Source organism: Falco biarmicus, chromosome 10, assembly GCF_023638135.1.
Source record: "Falco biarmicus isolate bFalBia1 chromosome 10, bFalBia1.pri, whole genome shotgun sequence".
NCBI lineage: Eukaryota > Metazoa > Chordata > Aves > Falconiformes > Falconidae > Falco > Falco biarmicus.
Genome location: NC_079297.1, coordinates 20,626,798 through 20,646,654, shown reverse-complemented (window position 1 = coordinate 20,646,654; position 19,857 = coordinate 20,626,798). Strand labels below are relative to the sequence as shown.

At 42.3% G+C, this 19,857-nt stretch overlaps 1 protein-coding gene across 3 annotated transcripts in view; it reads left to right on the top strand.

Moving 5' to 3' along the window:
- The first annotated feature begins 770 nt into the window (after positions 1-770).
- ANO1 (anoctamin 1) overlaps positions 771-19,857 on the top strand; it is an 82,455-nt gene continuing 63,368 nt past the window's right edge. For 2 of the 3 annotated variants that reach the window (XM_056354846.1, XM_056354844.1), the window contains exon 1: positions 772-951. In XM_056354846.1, the coding sequence (XP_056210821.1) occupies positions 894-951 (58 nt within the window). In that variant the 5' untranslated portion in view covers positions 772-893. Of the gene's footprint in view, positions 952-19,857 lie in introns of all 3 variants that reach the window. The other variant, XM_056354847.1, reaches the window with a different exon arrangement.

Below are 19,857 nucleotides of genomic sequence, written 5' to 3'. Positions count from 1 at the left end.
CTGTGCAAATATTGTAGCCACCTAGCTGGAGGTGACAAAAAGCCAGTGGCAGCTGTTTTTCTCCTCTTATTTCTAAAAAAAAATAAAAAGTTATAGAAAGGTAACCTGGTGGTATTGAGTGAGAGCCCAGGTTTGTTGGTGTGAACGGTGATCAGAGGGGAGGCAGCCTGCTGCCCCGGCCTCCCCGAGAGAGGGGCCCCGGCTGCTCACGGGTGGGCGCTGGGACGCGGCAGGTTTGCTGGGGGGGGGGGGGGGCGGCTCTCCCCAGCTGCCGCAAGCGCTGGCTCGGCTCCGGGAGCGCGCCAAGCCGCGCTTTGCCTTCTTTTTCTTATTTTTATTTTTTCTTATTTTTTTGTTAAACGGAAAGGTGTGGGGGCTTTTAACATCCCTATAGAACAGGCAATGGAGCGGGGCAGCGGTTAAGTCGCCTTAACCCCAGCGGCTGTAGGGACCCCCCGGGCCGCGGGCGCGCAGGGCGCGCTGACCTTTCGCGGACGCGCTGCCCCCGCCCGGCAGCTGCCGCCGTCGCTCCGGCGCTCGCCGCTCCGCGCCCAAGGTCAGGGCAGCCCCGCCGCCGCCACAGGTAGCGCGGAGCTGCGCGGGGGCGGTGGGGCGCGCTGGGCGCTGCCGGGCGGGGGGAGAGCGGCGGCGGCGGCGTCACTCGGAGGGCCGGCTCCCCGCGGCGGGCCGCGCTCCCGGCGGGGCCGCCCGGCGCCCTTATTTAAAGTCTGAGCGGGGGGCGGCGGAGAGTGCGCGGTGCCGCTCGCTGGATGAGCGCGCCCTCCCGGAGAAAAGGCGAGGGAGGGGGGGAAGGGAGGAGGAAGAGGAGGAGGGATCCTGGCAAGTTCAGTTTGGTACCAAGTGGCGGCTAGGCTGCGGGGCTCGGCTAGGCGATGGATAAGGATGAGATCCACCTGCGCAGGCTGCCGGCCGCAGCGCCCTGGGGACCACGTAAGTTGTTCGGCGGCGGGGAGGTGCGGGGCTGGGGGTGCTCCCCCCGGCCGGGGAGCCGGCTCTGCGGGCGGCCGTTGGCGTCGGCTCCCCGCCCCGAGAGTCCGTCAGGGACTTACTGTTAGCGTTCCTTCAACTGCTTTTAAAAATACTGGAATAATCTCCAAAAAGTGCAGTGAAAGAAAATATTTTGTCTCCCTGTCTTACCCCCACCCCCCCCCGCCCCCAAACCATAAAACAACGTAAAGTCCTTTTTACCTACATTAATATAGGAATTAAAAGATATCTAACCCCAGGAAGCCAATCTAATTAAGAAAAACTGTTGGAGTACAAAGTACATGGGATAAATCCTTGAGTTGATGATTGCTGTCAATTCACACTGTGCTGTGGAAGACAGGAGAGGGGGAAAAAAGTCTGAATGAAATGGGTCTGTCTCAGATTGTCAGTAATGTTTTTACAGAACCAGCTAAATCATGTATCTCTGGATCATTAACTATTGTGTGCAGCTAAATAAATTACATATATTGGAAGAGGAAAATACATTCCTTGGCTGAGAAGTTACAGAATGCTGAGAGCCAAAGAGCAGATCATTTGAATGGTAGGGGGTGGGAATTTCCTTGGCTTCCCTCTAGAAATAAATCACAGCTCAGTGTCTGTGTGCATGTATGTGCACCCACATATGCATTTATATACAATCTTCATGCTCACACACTGTGTATATAAAACCTTCACACACATGCCTTGGAACACAAATTTTACAAGTGCTATTTACTGAACGCATTTTTCTACCAGTTTAGAGACAATAAAACTAGAATTGAGATGCTAACCAGGAACATACTGGAACACATTTGATTATCCAGCTGAACTGTATACAAATGAAGTAAATTTAGCATGGCACCATTTATAAATTCCATGCTTTACAATCAAAATTCCAAATCTAACTGTTTGCAGCTAAGAATAGCATGGGGGGAGCCCTTTTCTTTACTCCCTCTTTTTGGATTCCCACGAAAACCGTTATCCTAGAGTCTACTCATTAAATGGCCAAATATTTCACTGGAGTTCAGCCCATTTCTAAAAGAAACGTTGTGTGCTCATCAAACCGTAGGCTAGCCGGAGCACTCAGAATGAAAAGAAAACTTTCTTCAATGTCTGACACAAAACAGCTGGGCTTTACATCTAAATACTGGGGGATGGAGTTTCTGTATGCTACTGGTTGTCCCACGTTAACTTCTTTATTAAAATAAGGAGGGGCTTGAACTTTTCAAAACTGCAGTGGAAAGGAAGCAAAGCATGGGAAGCTGAAGTGTCATCGCAGTACATTAACAGAGATATCGGTAAGAGGACTAAATGATAAAATGGCACTAGAAAGCTCTAGCATTACTCATGGGGCAGGTGGCAATTTATCATGAGGTAATTACAGTGATAGGGTGAGAGTCCTAAGAAATTGTTCAAGTGGCTCTTTATCTTTAAGAAACTTTACATAATATTTTACAGTGACATTCTCTATTTAATTTACTGAATCACCCATTAGCAGCATGAACGCTGTGTACCAGCTTCATTAATGAGTTCAAGGACCAGTTTTGTTCTCGGAAGGGCGTGTTTGTATTTCTGTTGAAGGACCTATCCAAAAGAGCTTATTTGTAAAAGCTGTTTATAAGATCAAACTCGGATCTGATTACATAGCGGATCCATGTATTACAGTACAAATCCTATCCAGTTGTTGGTGTTTATTGCTGGAGAGATGTGGAGACCTGCCTTTGATGTTTTCACATCGTCTATATACTCAAAAAACCCTCCCGTGGACAGCTAAGGAAACTTGCTTGTTACAAAGATTTAGGAAAAAGTTGGAGTTGGCGAGAGGATGATAGAAGATGGGAAAGCAAAAGGGATCCTATACTCACCTTAGCTCTGGGTAAATACTATCAGTTGTCTACATCCAAAGTACTGTTTTACTTTTCTCTAGCAAGTGACGTCAGCATGTTATTTTTGGCTGTTTTGGTGGCATGAAAGGACAGGTGTCCTCAGCTACATCTGTGCCCTAAGGACCCAGACATTGCAGCTGATGCCTGCCATCTTATTTTATGCCAATTTCCTCCTTATGTTCTGGGGGAAGGAGTGCATCTAATGAAGATGGGGTGAGGGTCAGAATCAAGATGGGCTCTGGGGAATGGTACTGTCATGTTGGCGTTTGAACATGGTGATATCCTGTCACTTCAGCAAAAGGCTTAGAGACACTGGGACAAGTGCTCAGGACTAAGTGCAGGATTAGGAGTCAAGTCTTTACCCCCTACATTTCAGCAGTCAAATATTCCCTGAGCGAATATCTGACCCCTTTGGAAACCACGAGAGCTTTTTTGTGACAGACTTAAATGTTGTCAGACTATCACCTCAGAAAATGAAATGTTTTCCCTTTTTTCTCCGGAAGACATTGTTCAATCTGGAACTGGGACTGCCAGCATGGCTCCATAGGTTTCTGGTATGTATTATCCTGCTTCCCATGGTAGCACTGCAGCTATTTCCACTAACAGTGAAAATGATGAAGCATATTAAGCTAATAATTAATCAGAGATGACAAGGGACTAATAACTGTATTGATTTAATTAGGACTTCTTTTCCAGCTCTGTAACTTGCAGTCATGCACATCATTAACTTAATATTTTAATTTGTAGTAATAACTTATTAATTTCTGGGGATGAGCACATGCAGAGCTGAAGCAGCAGCTCTGACTTTGTGCTGGACTGCAGACATGTGCCTCAGTTCATTGAGTAGCTGTGGGAAGTGTTCCTTGTCCTGTGCGAGACTGACAGCAAGCAGGGCAGGTTGCCAGTCACTGAGAGTGGTCACAGAGCATTGAGGCGGTGGGAGATGGGGCATTGCGGGAGGAGATGTGGCGGATGCGCCGGTGAGGTACGCGTAGCTCTATGGCTAGATGCTGCGTTGTACGGGTGTGACATGAAATATGGGTAAAAGTAGCATGCCAAAACAGAAGGCAGGAGAGTAACCCTGGGAAGTAGCAGTATTTATTGGCATCAGGAAGGGAAAAATGTCCCATTTGACTTGAATTACACCCTTTGGATTCTGGCAATTTTGAGAAAAGGAAATGCTTGGGGACATGCTGTGGTTGGAAAATAAGGCTCGCTTTAAATTAGAATCACTTTGGGAAGAAGGAAAAAAGGAAGGAACAAACATACACTACAAACTTCAGGACTTTGCTTGTGTGAAAGGCTGACAAATGCTAAGTTAGCTCATCTTCCCACCCCATTTTAGTGGGGGTACTTAGCACTCGCTGGGGCATGTTTGGCATCTTACACAGCTTGGTCATCAGCAAGCCACCCTCTGATACACTCCTGACCAGAGACTTCTCCAGGAGGCAAGGGAGGGAGAAGCTGCTCTCGCTGAGAGCATAATGCTAAATATATGGCTGTATCACACTGTATGGCAAGGTTTGTGACTTTGGGAAAGAGATCCCATTAGCCTCCACACAGAGCTCTGTATCCTGCTCTGTATTACCAAGATACTTGTAAATCTTTGCACTGTACAGTCGAAAGGCTGAATCCTCTGCTATGGCTTCATTTGGTGCAGAGAGCGGTCGGCATTGGGACGAGATCTATGGAAGCCAGAAGCACTGAGCAGGCTCCAGAGGAGAGCCTGTCCAAAGTCCTTGGCATTGTCCTTCAGCAAGATGATGGGGACTTTGAAGTACTTAGGAATGTTTAACAGCTTTTCATATGGAGTTGTTGGGTCACTCTAGGTAGACCATTAGACTGATGAGCTCTGTGAACAGAAGCCACCACTTCTTATTTCTTGTGAGAGTTTTCAGGGATTCTAAAAAAGTACTGTGCACATCCTTATATTTTATTATGCAAGCCAAGTCAGCGATAGTGGCATGGAATAGTTCTGCTTACTTTCAGAGACTGCAAACGTGGTTTAGCTGGGGACAATGTGTGCCGGTATGGGAATATTCACCTTCCCGACCTCACACATGTTTGCTGCTGAACTTGAGATTATGACAGGATTTGCAGTTCTGCTGTAGGTACAAACCCCAAGAGGGGTTTTACAAATGACAGATTTTCAAGGGTTGGCAGCCTACATGCCTTGCTGGGACCCTATCACGGTGTTATTTTCAGTGGTGCTAAGTCATCTTGTGCCAGCTGTTAGATCAAAGTAATGTAATGGAGTTATGTGACTACCAGTGTGCAACTTTTTTCCGGTACTTGGAAGAGCAAAAAGATAGTGGTGTCTCCATCATTGCTGCAAGGTAATTTATGGTACCTATAGGCCTTTTAGAAACAACCGCAATGGCTGCCTTGCTTGGGAGGCTCTGAATGCACAGGAAGCAAAGCTCCTTGTGCTGGGCTGCATTAGTCACCACCGCTGCTTCATAGGCTAGCCCACATGCCCTCAAGGGAAACAGATTTTTATTTATTTGGTTTAGCCTTTGATTTGTATCCCTCATGCCTCTATTTCTGAAAGTAGTACTACATCCTGGTGGGAGGGCCAGCCCTTCTCCCTGCCCCTAACCTCCCTGTATCCTTTAGCCTTTATCTGCAGACAGCTGACCCCTGTCCCTGTGTATATCTTCGCTTCTCATTTGTTCTGTTTCTTTGTGCTGCACCGCGTGTTCTGCCGTTTCAGCTTCCTTTGCTGTTTCTAGTGTCTTGTCCCTGAGTCTCCTCTGTGGCTGGCCCACATGCCAAGGTTTTCTCTCTTGTTCAGACTCCCACAGTTCACGTCTTTGAACCTTCCACTGGCAGTCTGTCCTTCCAGCCATTACAGAAAATATTTCCAGAGTTGAACAGATAAAAAGATGGTAGTAACGCCTGATCCAATGCCATTCCTCTTCAGTATCTTTGCCTGCTTACCTTATCTGCATATCTGATTTATTCTTGGCAGCTCTGTATCTGTGCTAGGACCTGGATGTACATTCTTATTCCTTTGAGTGGAGCATTAATAATATATATAATCACTGAAATGTCCTTTCAGACCACAGCTCTTATTTTTTTTAAACTGACCTATGATGTTTTGCACATGACTGTACATGCTCCAAGAGAGTTTAAAAATCTAAAATCTGTTATGAAAAGGCTAAGTGGTTTGCAGGCATTAACTGCTCTTTTTATATCTTATAAATTATTTAACTTGTATCATGACATCAGTGATTACAAGTTATGTATTCCTGGCTCCTAGTCCTGCTATGTTACCGCTCCCTTTATTTGTATCCTGTGTATGAAGAAACTTGAGTGGTATGTACTAAAATGAGAAAAGACTTTTTCTAAACACATTGCAAATACTTGATGCCTCTTGTACCTCTTCATTGATGTCAGCTGATGTCCTTGCAGAACAAACTTGGAATACGCAATAGGGTTCTGTGTGTTGATAAGTAAGGTTCACTAAGAAAAAATTTGTCCAGGGAGAGACAAACACATTTCACAGCATTTGGTTAATAAAAAGGGAAGAGGCTGGCAACTAAATTACATATCCAGTGCAGATTCAGGATACATTTTTAAAAAAATAAATAGGAAAAATGAGTGGTTACTGACTGCATTCGTTACTTTTACCTCTATGATGTCACTGAAGAGTCCTCTGAATACATTTTTAAGCTCTTCTTTTTAATGTGATATTGTGGGAGTTTTGTAATTGTTCTTAAGAACAGGAACAAAAGCCAAGGTGGGAGTTTCAGGGCTAAGCATCACTCAAAAGTTTTAGTTTTTTACTGCTTGGAAGAAAGGAAAGTGACAGAAATGTGTCCAGCACAGCATTAACAGTCAAAGAAAAGCCTGTTCTGTATTTATGCTTGATCATTTGTACTATAAGCATCTTGGCTGACGATGTACTGCAAGATATGTCAATGAACGTGCTTTGCAATTCTTCCCGGATTTTGGCAGGCAAAGATTCAAAATATGGTATGACTTTATGCTTGTGGTATGATTGCCCAGAAGAAATCTACTGCAGACTGCAAAAGATGGAAGCTTTTATGCAAATACCAATAAATTCATCACAGTGTGTTGCAGCGCTATTGTCCTGGAAAGGCTTTCTACTGATGGATGTGTGCTATTTTGGCAGCCCAGCAAGAGGAGGAAAAAGAAGGGATGTGTGGGCGTACTGCATTTGCTGCTATATTCTTGGGAGCTAAGCGTCCAGCTCCATATTAAATCACCTACCTTGGGTTTGGTTAGCATTGGCGTGGTCTGTTTGTATGGAGAAGCTGATCTAGACCTTGAGACCTTTTCTCTGGTTTTAACCTGGTATGGAGACTGTTGATGGAAGGTGTGTGTGTAACCGTTTGGGATGTACCAGCTGGTGCCACAATGAATCTGAAGGGAGGTATCAGCTGTAGGACCACTGAAAGGGTATGACTAAACAGACCATGTCAAATCAGCTGTAGCATGTGTGGTGAAAGCACCCTTTCCTGAGGCTCACTAGTGGAAACTACAACATTATTGTCTGTATCCTGTGTTCCTGGCATGGAGTCTGAGAGTGGTCTAAAGAAGGAAAATGGTTCTCTGCTTGTAGTCTGAATGTTGGTATGTAGTCAGCAAACCTCATCCAGATGCTTGTATCTTGCTGCATACTTTTGAGTGTTCTTTTTCTGATGAATGGCAAGAACAGGTTTCTAAAAATAAATTAATGGTTTTCCCTTTTTACTTCCTGTGACTTAATATACTTTATTTATCTGTATAGCTACTAGTCATCGTCATTCTTCAGCTCACAAGAGTATAAACAGAAATGAGCCTGAGTCACAAAGGATGGATGTGAAACCAGGCTTTTTCCAGGATTTTAGCCAGGTGTAGGAATTGCAGCCTGGGGATGATGGAGGGAAAGGGCTGGCTCTGGGGTTGTGCCTCAGGGGTCTCACATGTCAAATAGGTAGCGTGGAGGTGAAATACTGCCTGCTGCTGCTTTCTACATTCTTCTTCCAAGGTGGTAAGTCCTTGCAGCTCTGTGCAAAAAGTTAACAAAAAATTTTAAAGAGTGGATTTTTAAGGTTAGTTTATTACTAAAACAATAAAACCCAAGTGAGATTCCAGGTAATTGTTCTCTTGCATTACCTCTAAGGTTGATCACGCCAACATCCAGAGCAACAGTTACTTTCATTTAATTGCTCAAGCAACATACTTTAACAAATTTAGTCTCCTAGGGCACATAGTCAATTCATCATGCTGCTGATAGTATGCTCCAAACCAATCATAAGCTTGAATCAAACAGATCTGAAAATAAACTAATGTTATTGGGATTTTTAGGAAGTGGTCTCCTTTCTGTAGTGATTGCCTACTAAAATTTAAGGCTGCTCTGTACAACGATAGCAGAACATGTTGTAATTTTGTTTACTCATTAGAAATGTGAAGTAATCTGACCTCAAACATGCTAAGCATCATTTTCGTTCCTAGAACATATCTTGGGAGTACCTCTTGTTGTTGCTAGCAGCACATCTTTATGTTATAATGTATGTTAAATAGGAAAGGCAATGTATAAGGTATACTGGACAATACAAATTTGTGCTTTCTGGAGCTCTGTGTATACACACACCTATGTTTTGAGGTATGGCTAATAGGACTGACTTTGTGTCCTGTGGGAGAAGCAGACTTGCTAACAAAGAGAATAATGAAGAGTGAATGTCAAAATATTCCGCTTTTTTTTATCAGTGTGACTGATTATAGAGGGTGTGAATTGAGTAATCCTTAACTTTCATTTCCAGAAATATGGGTATCAGCACTGTATTAGTAGGGTTGTGCTTGCAGGCTTCATCAATTTATCTGTGAACAGTCTTCTAGGGTTTAGTGTTGACATCGACAGGGACATAGATTTGAAATGTTATTTCATCTTTACAATTGCTTTCAATAATCCATTTGGCAGATAACTGGGACCAGCTAAAAGGCACGAGAGAAGAATTTAAGGTATGTTGTGAGGACATACTTCAGCTAACAGAGACAACTATTTCTTTGTTACAGATTTGTTTTTCAGATTCAGTCATCTTGTAGAAATATTTTACTCCATGTGCCCTGAAATGTAAGGTGATGTTTGGGCTCTCGGAGTAGGAATAGATCCTGTTTCTGAACAATTGTACTCAAGGACATGCAGGAGATCCTCCTTTAGCTCATGTGGTAGGAAGCCAGGTTGAAAGGCAAAGGCTGAACACAGAAATCATGTCCTAGCCCTTTTGTACGTGCTTTAGAAGTGCAAGGAATTTCTTTATCCACAGATCTTAAAGGACTTCATAAACTTCAGTGAGCTCTTGGGAGCTCCTTTTGTATTGCATTCATTTGCTGTTGCAGAACTTCTGTTATCTGGCAAGAATTAGTATGTTGAATTACGGGGTTTGACAGGTAACAGATGACGAGAATTGTCATTTTAGTTCACTTGAAATTGATTCAGCTGAGAGAAGGTAATACTTGTCCAGGATACAGCCATGTGCACTGTGTTGGTGAGAATGGAAGAAGCAGAGCAGTGTGTACCTGCCCCAGATTAAACAGGCTAAAATTTTTGTAGGTGCTCCTTAGTTCAGAATTGGAAATTAGACTGTGCTTACTCGCTGTGCTGTTTATTTTGAAGGGGACTGCTACTGTCACCACACTGGAGGATCTGGCCTAAATGAAATAGCTTGGTTTTTTAAATTGCAGCTGATTGTTTTTGTTTGAGAATGAATCTAATCTCTCAAACACACTAAGGATAATGACAAGTCATTGACTACAAGAGAAATTGTGCTCACCAGTACCATTCTTATACTGCCATAATGACTTGTCTCTTGTGTGTTGTGATAAAGTATTTTGAATTCATCTTAGCCATTTAAGTCCAGCTGACTATACAACTGAGTAGTTGGATAATAAACCCTGAAGACCGCATACTAATTACCAATGGAAGAGCAGAAACAGGCTTTGGTTTAGATTTTAAACATTGCTACGTACCAGAGGTGTAGAAATAGAATCAAAGCCTTTTAAAGCTAATAGTTTCTAAATGGCAGATTAATTAATTTAATTTTTAAACTTTCTCTTTGTAGCATCTTGCTAACAAGCTTTCTGTTAAAAGAGCAGATGCCTGCTTCCAAAACAAGATCTTTTTTGTCTTGATAATACAAATTAATGAAAGCTTTCCCTTTTTTCTTTCTCTTCAGTGTATTTTCTCAAAATAGCTCCTTGGGGCTGTATCCTGCAATTTGCTGTGCCCTCTGGCCCTTGTCCAGTAAAGCACTTAAGCGTACAAATAGCCCTGGTTTTGGTGGGAAGTGGGCAACTGAACACATGACCCTCCTTGTGTGTCCCAACAACTTCCATGCCTTTGTGTTTTCAAGCGGAATCTGCAGCATGCTTCCCACCCTGCACAGTGTTTCTCCACCAAATGCAAACGGTATTTCACAATACAGACCTGATCCATCCTTCATGCATCTGTTTAAGGGGTTTTAAGAACTGTTCAGTTGAAGTGGAGGATCTTTGCATTTCAGGTAACTTCTCCTGGACTCTGCTCTGGAATCCAGTGGAGATCTTGCCATCCATCTTAATTTTGGAAGCAAAGCACATGTCTAATGGCACTAAATCTTTAAAGTAAAACCCAGTCAAAGTAGTTCCTGGGAACCTGCAATTGATTTCAGTCCAGCAGTTACTCTGTATTGACTGACTTGAGCACATTGTCGATCAGTAGTGGGAGTTGCCTACAGAGACTTGGTTGCGGGAAGCTTTCATGTTTTGCAGGTAACAAGTAAAATCAGGGACCTTAGCAAACATATTTCAACCTCAATGGGAACAACCTGGTGTTTAAAAAAAAAAAAGCATTTATGTCTCATGCACTGCATAAAGGGTGTATATGTCCTGACATTTAATAATATAAGTAGGAAAATAAACATTTCTCATAACCAGACGATTACAAGGGAATGCCCTTCCTCTGGAGTTTGGTATTGCTGTCACACCAAAACAGGGAGCTAATTTCAGCTTCTACCCTTTCCTAAGTTTGATACCATTGCTCTTTCTGTTTCTTTGCACCAGATCCTTTTTGCAGCTACTTTTTTTTAAAATCTTTTTTTTTATTATTGTATGATTCAAAAGGAGGAGAAAAGAAAATATTACAGAAACAGAGACCAAACTGGGTAGGGAAAGTGTTTCAGCTATCCACAGGCAGGAAATTTGAGCTTCTTTGGAACCTGAATGAGAGCTGGAGCAACCTTGTTATTTTTATATATTTATTTCCCTGTTTGGCTGTTCTGCCTGCTTTTCCCACGTTATCATCAAAGTGGCCCCAGAAGGGACAGTTGTGAAACAGAAACTATCTGTGAGTAGAGGAACAAACCCAGAGCTTTTAAGCTACAGATGCCTTTGGTTTAGCAAAAACAAGCAACTTTAATTGAGTTAAGTGTTTGCAACTGTTGCTGCTCTCTTCTAAATGTGTTTTAATATTGGGGGGTGAAATGGGGAAAGTCAAGAAGAGATGTCAGTGGCAGCCCCATCGTGTTGAGGTTTGGGTTGAGCCAGTATGTCTATGGTAGTTTCTCCCTCTTCCGACTCTCTGCCCTGGCCTGAATGCAGATAGGTTTGCAGCAGTGAAGCTAAAGGAAAAAATAGTTTCTTCCCTTGGTTCACATGAACTGCTTTGAACTGGAACAGATGTGGATGTACAGAACTATCTGCTTACAGCAACTGTTCCATTTATAACCACGGGTTTTCTATTCAGGTCTTTTTATCATTTTAACATTTTCTGTTTCCACATCCTTTTCCACAATAAAATATTCTTAACTAAATGGGTTTTCATCTCACATCCAAAACCTTTGCAAGTACTGTTTCTTGTGTGAACTTACAATGCCATCATTATTGTTCAGTGACTTTTTGTTAATAATGATGGTCAGTGGAGGCAAGGTCGAGTTTGTGGTATTTGTAAGACAGGATTCAGAATATCAGTTTATTACCAAAATAGGGCAGAATCTGCAGCCTGATGTAATGGTGATAAAATTTTGCAGAAGGTGTTTGGAATTTTTAAGTTCCAAGTCGCATTTCTATTAATTTTCTGTTCTGTTGAACTGTATTCAACTTTGGTGTACAAAATAATTTTGTGTGCAACCCAGACCAAAATTGTTCCAGTGAGTACAGATAAGAGATTCAAATTCAACCACAAAAATTCAGACAACAGTGGTGTTTTTGCTTTGTGTTTTTCATGAACTCATGCTTTGGAGTAAGTTCATTCACTGTTTGATTTGATTAAGTGCTCAATAATTAATTCCGCAAATGCACTGCTACGTAAGAAGGTAAGCCCTGCAGTTCCCATTGACCGAGACACAGGGATATGTCCCGAGATGAAGAAAAAATGCACAAAGTCACAGATGAAATCAGTAGTGGCGTTTGGTTAATCAGTTATGCCTCTCAGCTTCTACACTCGAGCAGACCATGTGGCCTTTATTACAGTATTAGGAATTCATTTTTTTAGAGTTACTTCAGTTTCTCTGTTCTCTAATTTTCTATGGAAACAGTCAGTTGTTTGTATATTGGAGACCGTACGTGTCAAGTTCTTTGTTTTAGTTCATTGGTTTTGGCCTTGACACAGAAAACAAAAATTTCATCAAAGTTGTAGAGACAGATAGGATTTTAATCTAAACCGTATTAAAAGTTAAAACCCTCTATGACTATGGGGTCTGTTAGGGTTCAGTCGGGAACTTCCTGCGCTGCCTTTGGGAGGCCAGAGATTTTTCTTCATAATCTGAAGGCACTTTTCTCTTCTGGTCAACTCAATACTAACTTGAAAACTGGATGGTACAGTCCTGTGAAACAATTTTGTGTTGGTGGGATACTCTGAGGTGTCCCAGTACTCCAGGCTATGGATTCATCATAGCATTGTGTAAGAAATGCTTTGCTGTTTTCAGGTTACCTTCACATTGCTCAAGTTGCATTAAGTTAAACTAAAGTAAAAGTAGGCATTCGCAGTATGGAAAAGAGTTTCAAATGTTCCCCAATAACAAATAGATGAAGAAACAAAAGGAAATTTTGTGCTTAATCTCCTCTTACCAAGATTAAACAGATCCCTCTCTCCATCTGTCAAGCTGGCATGGTGTAGACAGGTTTCTGACACACAACTTGCATTCGCTTAGACTCACTGAAACTCTTGTGTAGTTGCACCCCTGGGGTGCACTTTACAATGTGAAGCGTTTCTCTTGCTCTCTTCTCCTTCCCGTTATCTGTGTGCTTTCTATTTCAATGCTGTAGCTTGCTTTGTTTGGTTTAATTTTAAGTTTATTCTAAGAAAAAAAAAATAGATACTCAACTGCAAATATTTTTTTTTTAATCTCTTTAAATTTTTTTGGTTATACTGTGTCTTGCCACCACATAGAAAACCCTTTCCACATTATCCCCATGACAGAACTTTTCTCCTGAACTCTCCTAGTGTCCTTGCACTACCCTTCTGCATCTTTAACAAGAATTAAAACTTCATGGGAAGTTTTACCCAGTCCACAACCACATCAAAGCTGTGGTCGAAGTCCAGTTTTCAAACTCCAAAAGTTGGCCAAGTCTGGTGTTTCAGTTTTGATTTGATACGTTATATAGAGGCCCTACTTGCAACATCAGCAGAGGCTACAGAGCAGACACCAAGTTCCCAAAAACTAATTGCTGTCTGGACTGAGGCAACTTCTCATTTATCTCTTCCTGTAACTTGTTCATATGAGTTGTTTTGTCCTCTCTTTCACCAAAGCACCACGTAATTTGTCTGGTTTTAATATTGACCAGTAATAATTTCTTAATGTGAAGAATGTGCGGTGAAGGAAAATCCGTTTACAGTTCTTTGATAGATTAGTTCCATTTTTGTTCACATTTATGAGTTTTATTGACTTTATTTTTAAGGAAAAATAATTATGTGGAGTCTGGTTTTAGTCATGGTTCTGTTTTATGTGAGGAACAGACAAAGACCTGTCGCATTAGAAGAGTAAAATAAGATGGAGAAAAAGTGTTCTTTTCCTTCAACAAATAAATAAGTGCTTCCATCATACAAGAATATACAGCCATGTAACATGTAGGGCACTAAGGATAAGCAGTCACATCAACAGAGGGAAATCTTTGACAAGTTTTAGGTATGTCACTTGGACATGGGATGTATCTTAGTAGACAGTCTGTCACTTTTATTCCCTAATAACTTTTGACAAGAGACAGATGATATTGCAGAGGTTATTTTAAGGTAGATTGTTTAATTTCTGTCTGTTCTACTTCTTTCTTCTTTTTTTCTCTGGATACTTTCCTCTTTTCATACCAAAAAAAAATCATGCCCCAGCTATTTGTTAAGCTTGGGCATTTGAGGTAAGTAGCTGGTTATATTTGGGAAGGAAGCAATAGATGCAGAGAGCAGCTGGATGCTGTCAAGAGTGTCAGTTCCTTGGCTGTGGGAGACATGCTCCCTGCTCACATCCCTCTGCCACGTGCTGCACCCCCGGAGCTAGGATGGAGCTTGGGGGCTACTGAATCTCCATCTGCAGGAAAGAGATGATATTCCCAAGCTGTCCCCAAGGTTCATGTGGAAGAATACATCTTTTTTCCTTCTTTTTCTTTCTGAATGCATGTTGTTCTTGGGTAAGGTGAGCACCTGAGAGTAGAGTATTGGTGAGTACTCCTGTGCAGAGCAATGCTGGTAGAGGTCAGTCACAGCCCTCGCCTTTGGGTCCCTGCAAGCCACAAGTCTTCCCTGGCACAGCTGAGCAGACTCCCTAACCGTATGGTTGTGCAGTGGTGGATAGAATGTGTAAGAACATAGATTATCTGATCAGTATTTGTGATCAAAGGAGATTTAAGCATTGAGGTTTCCAAAAAAGAAACTGTTAACCAATGCCTGAGCATGTTTGATGCAGGCAGCTGGTGCTTTGCTGTCTCTCTGCATTCAGCTGTGCTCTCACAACACCAAATACATCCCCAGGGTGAGCACCCCAAGAGGCACCGAGTGCCCTCATCTCCCATAGCTTCCCACGGTCAGAGGGCACCAGGGAGGAGCGGTAAGTCAGAGGCAGAGCTGGGAAGCTGTGCAGCAGCAGTGGCTCCTTGCCTTCTGGGGCTGGCTCATTTGGGATGGAGGACTGAGGACCAGAAGAAATGTAAGAGACCTTCTGGGTCCAATGTGGGAGCATTAGGGCTGTCCACAGAGGCATCACCTGGGAGGAAAGGGATTTTTTTTTTTTTTAAAGCTCTTGGAAGGGGGTAAATCTGGGTGATGCTCTGTCTTTTCTAGCTTCCCATTTTACAAAGACTGATTTGTTATCTCTGGAATGATCAGTAGATGAGGCTTGGAATATTTACTCACCAAATTTGAAGAGCACAGAAATTTACTACGGGAAACGTGTGTTCCTGTAGGCCGAAGGCCCCCAAGCCACAGTCTGCCTCCAGATGTGTCCCACAGCCTCCTCCAAGAAGGGGGCAAGATGTCTTAGCCCAAACAAATTTGCCCCTGAAGAATTTTCTCTCAGGTTCATCTGGAGTTCCAGGTTGGCTGGCAAAGTATTTTTTGAGATGCTGTTTTCATAAAACACGTAGAATCATAGAATGGTTTGGGTTGGAAGGGACCTTACAGATCATTTAGTTCCAACCCCAATGCCATGGGTTGGGGACCTTTCACTAGACCAGGTTTATCAAAACCCCATCCAACACTTGTATGCTTCCAGGGATGGGGCATCCACAGCTTCTCTGGGCCACCTGTGCCAGTGTCTCACCACCCTCACAGTAAAGAATTTCTTCCTAATACCTAGTCTAAATCTACCCTTGCCCTCTTGAATCCAATAAGCTCTTTGCATCAGTTGGTGTCTTGTCGTAAGAGTTCACCAAAGTTTGCGTGTACAAGGGTTTCAGTTTGCATTACCTGTATTTTAGTGCTGGTTTACAGTGTCAGAAGTGTACAGCACAGGATCAAGGAACTATCTGTTAAAAACAGAGGGAAGGAACCATCTTTCCTCACTTAATTTGTACAGTAAAATTATGAACTTGGATAACGAGGGTTATAACTGTAGCATTTCTGAGGCCTTACATCAGTAACGTGTGTTGCTTTCTGTTTGTGGGTTTAGAAGCAAAGATCTTACAGCAATACCACCTTTAGCTCATCAGGAGATTTTGCCCCATTCTTGCTCTTCTGTTGCTTAAACACCCAATCAATGATGTGAGTCTGCTACACGCAGCCTTTACCTTACCTTGGATTTGGTAGTGTTATTTCTTTCCACCCCATTTATGCAATAATCTTACAGCTTAAAATGACAAGCCTGTCATCCCTTACTCAATACATGTAAAACTTAAACCCAATCAAAAAGTCCCAACAAAAGTAAACAAATGAGTGTGTACATGGATGTATAAAACCTGCTGCTACACTAAAGCTTTCTGAAAGCGCTAAAGAGTGAGTAGCTTATCCTTTAAACTCTCTTTATAAGGCTTTATGAGGGAGTAACTTGTAGCTTTTCTTTTTCTAGGGGGGCATCCATCAAGTGTCTGGAGTAAGCAAAACTGATAGTCACCGAAGTATGTGCTACAGTTTGGAAATGTCTGTCAGAGGCTGTCAAGGGAGCCTGAAAGAAAAATTGAAAAAGAGGTGGAATGTTATTAAAGCTATAATTATAAACATAGGAGGTACACTGATACTGTTTCTTTTCTTCAAAAGTGCCGTGTGAGCAGGGCTCGCTGCCTGGGAGTTTGCAGCATGGGATCCAGGAACCCTTTTTTAGGATAGAGGGGAAGATGCACGTTGTGTCACCAGATCTATGCATCCAAATAATGAATTTGGACCATAAGAGTTACGAATGATAGGATTCCTAATATTAGTGATTTCCACTGTCTGTAACTCGGGTCCAGCAGGCAGGTAATTGATTGAAAGAAATACAAGCAGCCCCTTCACTGGAAAATATTTGACTCTTGACCGGTTTTGAAATGCAAAATCCCTAGTCTGTTCCCAGTGCCACATAGTGTGTGGATATGGCCCATCATCCAGCATGTAGATGCAAATGTTTTGGAAAAGGCTTTAGAAAAGTATTTCCACCTCTGTTTTCCTTGGTACCAGCTGCTATTGCACCCTGAAAATAAAATGAGAGCTGATTCCTTTGCCTCTTAAGGAAAGGGCATGTTAAACCAATGTTTGTAGTGGTATGCGTTCAAATTTCATATGCTGCTTGTTTGGGTGGCTTCAGAAACGTTGTGTTGGAAGATAGGCACCAAAGCTTCACTGAGGTCAAGGGATAGGCTCTAGCAGTAACCAAGTTGTGCAGGTGCTGGGAAAAACCTACCTTGCAGGTGGCTGCTGTGGTCTGTGTCCTGTCACCTGGGGCGAGAGGGTGCCTGTCTTGGTGGCCACGCTGACCGCTCAGCGTGCAGGCAGGAGCAGCAGCAGGCTTGCAGCACTTACTCCATGTAATTAAACACTCTGGCAGTGCCAGTGTGCAGCAGCTGTTTTGAAAATAACATGATGGAAATGTGTCAGGACATTTTGGTGGCAGCAAGCCCATGCATACTTGCAAGTGAGAGTGCCCTGTCTCCCTTTTGATGCCCTACTCCGTGCCCTAGTTTCAAATGTCCTTAAGGTTGGCTGCATTAATGAGAGCTGCTGGTTAATTTGTTCAACTTTGAAAAGCTGTAGTACGTGGAGCATGTATATAACTTAGGGCACATGAGTAGTCCCATTCAAAAGACTCTGCTCATGCGTTATGCTCGTCCCTGGAGCTGTTACGCACTCACTTAGTCTCCCTTCAGCAGTGTAATTAAAACCACTCTTGGCAATGGGCAAGCAAGACAGGCTCTTCTCAATACTCTGAAGTGTTTCAATTTAATGGCATATTTTATAAACAGTCCAGTAGACACTAGCACATATTGTTCATGAATGGTACTCCTGACAGCACATGCCATTTCGTAGTTTATATATAGGGTGTTTAAAAAATTCATGTTCATTTTTTGTGGAGCTTGTGGACATGTTCCAGTTGTGCTGTCCGTGCCCCCAGCTGGGGCTTTCACAGGAATTTTGAGCTTAATACAAGAAATTTAGATAGGAAATGGGGGTGAAAATTATTTTGTGGCGTTAATACCATTTTCAGAATTTTCATGGTATATTGAGGACTACCATATGCTTTTTGTGACACCTGAGGCCATCCAAGTCACATCATGATAGGGAGAAATTCACCTTTCCATGGCTTGGCTGCAGAGCATGAAAATGAAGTGTGTCATGTGGACATTTTTTGTTGTGTAAATGGAGGGATTGGTGGCTGTTCCTGTTGGAAAGGGTTTTTTTTTCTCCTCCCTGTGGTGGCTTTTGTGTTTACTTATTTCATTCATCTTAGAAAACCTAAGATGTCTTTTTAGTTTTGTTTCAGGTGACTTTCTAGTGGAGGGTGTTACAGAAAAATATTTTACTGCTATATGGGAGTATAAGAAAAAATGGTATGTTTAGAGAAGCTTGAATGACTCCATTTCTCTTCTTTTGCTTTGTGTTGTTATTCCTCATCCTTGTCACTACTGGAACACTGATGCTTTTGGAAATACCTTTTCAACTTGGTCCTCTTAAGTTAGTCAGTAATGAACTGAACCTATTAAATACGCACAGGTTTGTGCTTTCCTCGGTCAGGATTGACATTGCCCTTAGTGTTATACTTGCTTATTTTCAGTTTCTTTATAAAGAAGGCCTTGTAGTCAAGTGGTCAGAGCAGGAGCTAGCAGTCTGACCCGGGTTGTACCCGTGACTCAAATTGTACTGAGTCAACGTGTACCTTGGCCAATCCAGGCTGCAAACTGAACCGTTAAGAATGACTTCAATAAAATTTTGCATTTGGATTTAGCTTTACATGAAGGAGAAGTGGTTTTAAAGCTGTTTAACAGGGGAGTTTAAACTGGAGAGGGGTTTTGTTTTGTTTTTAATCCATGTTTGTGTTCTGCTCCGTGGTGTATTTATTTTAAAACTTTAGTTGTGCATCAACACATTCTCAATCTGAAATGTAGATCTTGGACAGAGATGTTCTAAATGTTTGAACAGAATCCAGTATTAAAGTACCACAGATATCTGAGAAGTACATCAAAGTTTCCTTCAGTGTTCATTTCTCATTATTATCTGTTCTGGAGTGCTGATTGTTTTTCTGTATAATTAGTGTATGTGTTGCCCTAAGTTCTCTTTCTGATCTTGCATCAGATGTGCTCATGTTTACAGAGAAGAATCTCCTCCAGTATCGATGAACCTAAGTTTTACTATGTCAAAAACAAACTTTTGCCCTGATTCCACTCTTTTATATGTCAGATCTGTGTACTGTCAGGTCACTCAAAAATGTTAGTTTCATTTTCATTGAGTGTGGGCATAATCGGTTTGCATTTCTATCAAATTCTTCAAAAAAGCACCCAAATGAGTTAATGGTAGCTTTATTCCTCTATGCCAGCTTTAGGCTGGCCATGGCAGGACAGTTGATAATAGATGTAAAAGAAAGCCTGCTGATGCCAAATTGCCCCACCAAAATTTTCTTGAAACTTCAACCAGTAAAGTGAGTGTATTTACCCTTCAGCATCTTGTCTTATGTGACTGTCGAGTTCTGGATCTGGCACTAGCAGCCTTAAGTCTTATATTGCTAAACCAGACTTCTTGTTGCTTATCTTCCTGGAAAAGGATGTGCTCCCATGACTTGAGATGAGAACCAGACAAGTGCAAAATACTCCCATCTGGGTAGGGATAATTAGTTGGTTAAATAGCAGTTCCTCAGAAAAGGGTCTAGGAGTCATAACAGCGTAAATCCGCAATATCTTATGTTGTAGCAAGTATGTACAGATGACTTCTCAGGGCTGGAAAAGCCTGACCTGGAGTACTTCATCCAGTTTTGAATCTTTTTACAAGTGTGTATCATATAGCCTGAAGCTGAGAGGAGAGCAATGAAAATGAGGATAAATCCAAGAAAATATGTCTTTGAAGAAAGGTAGTGGAAGAGAGGCATTTGGCCAATGGGGTTTGCAAACTTCTGTT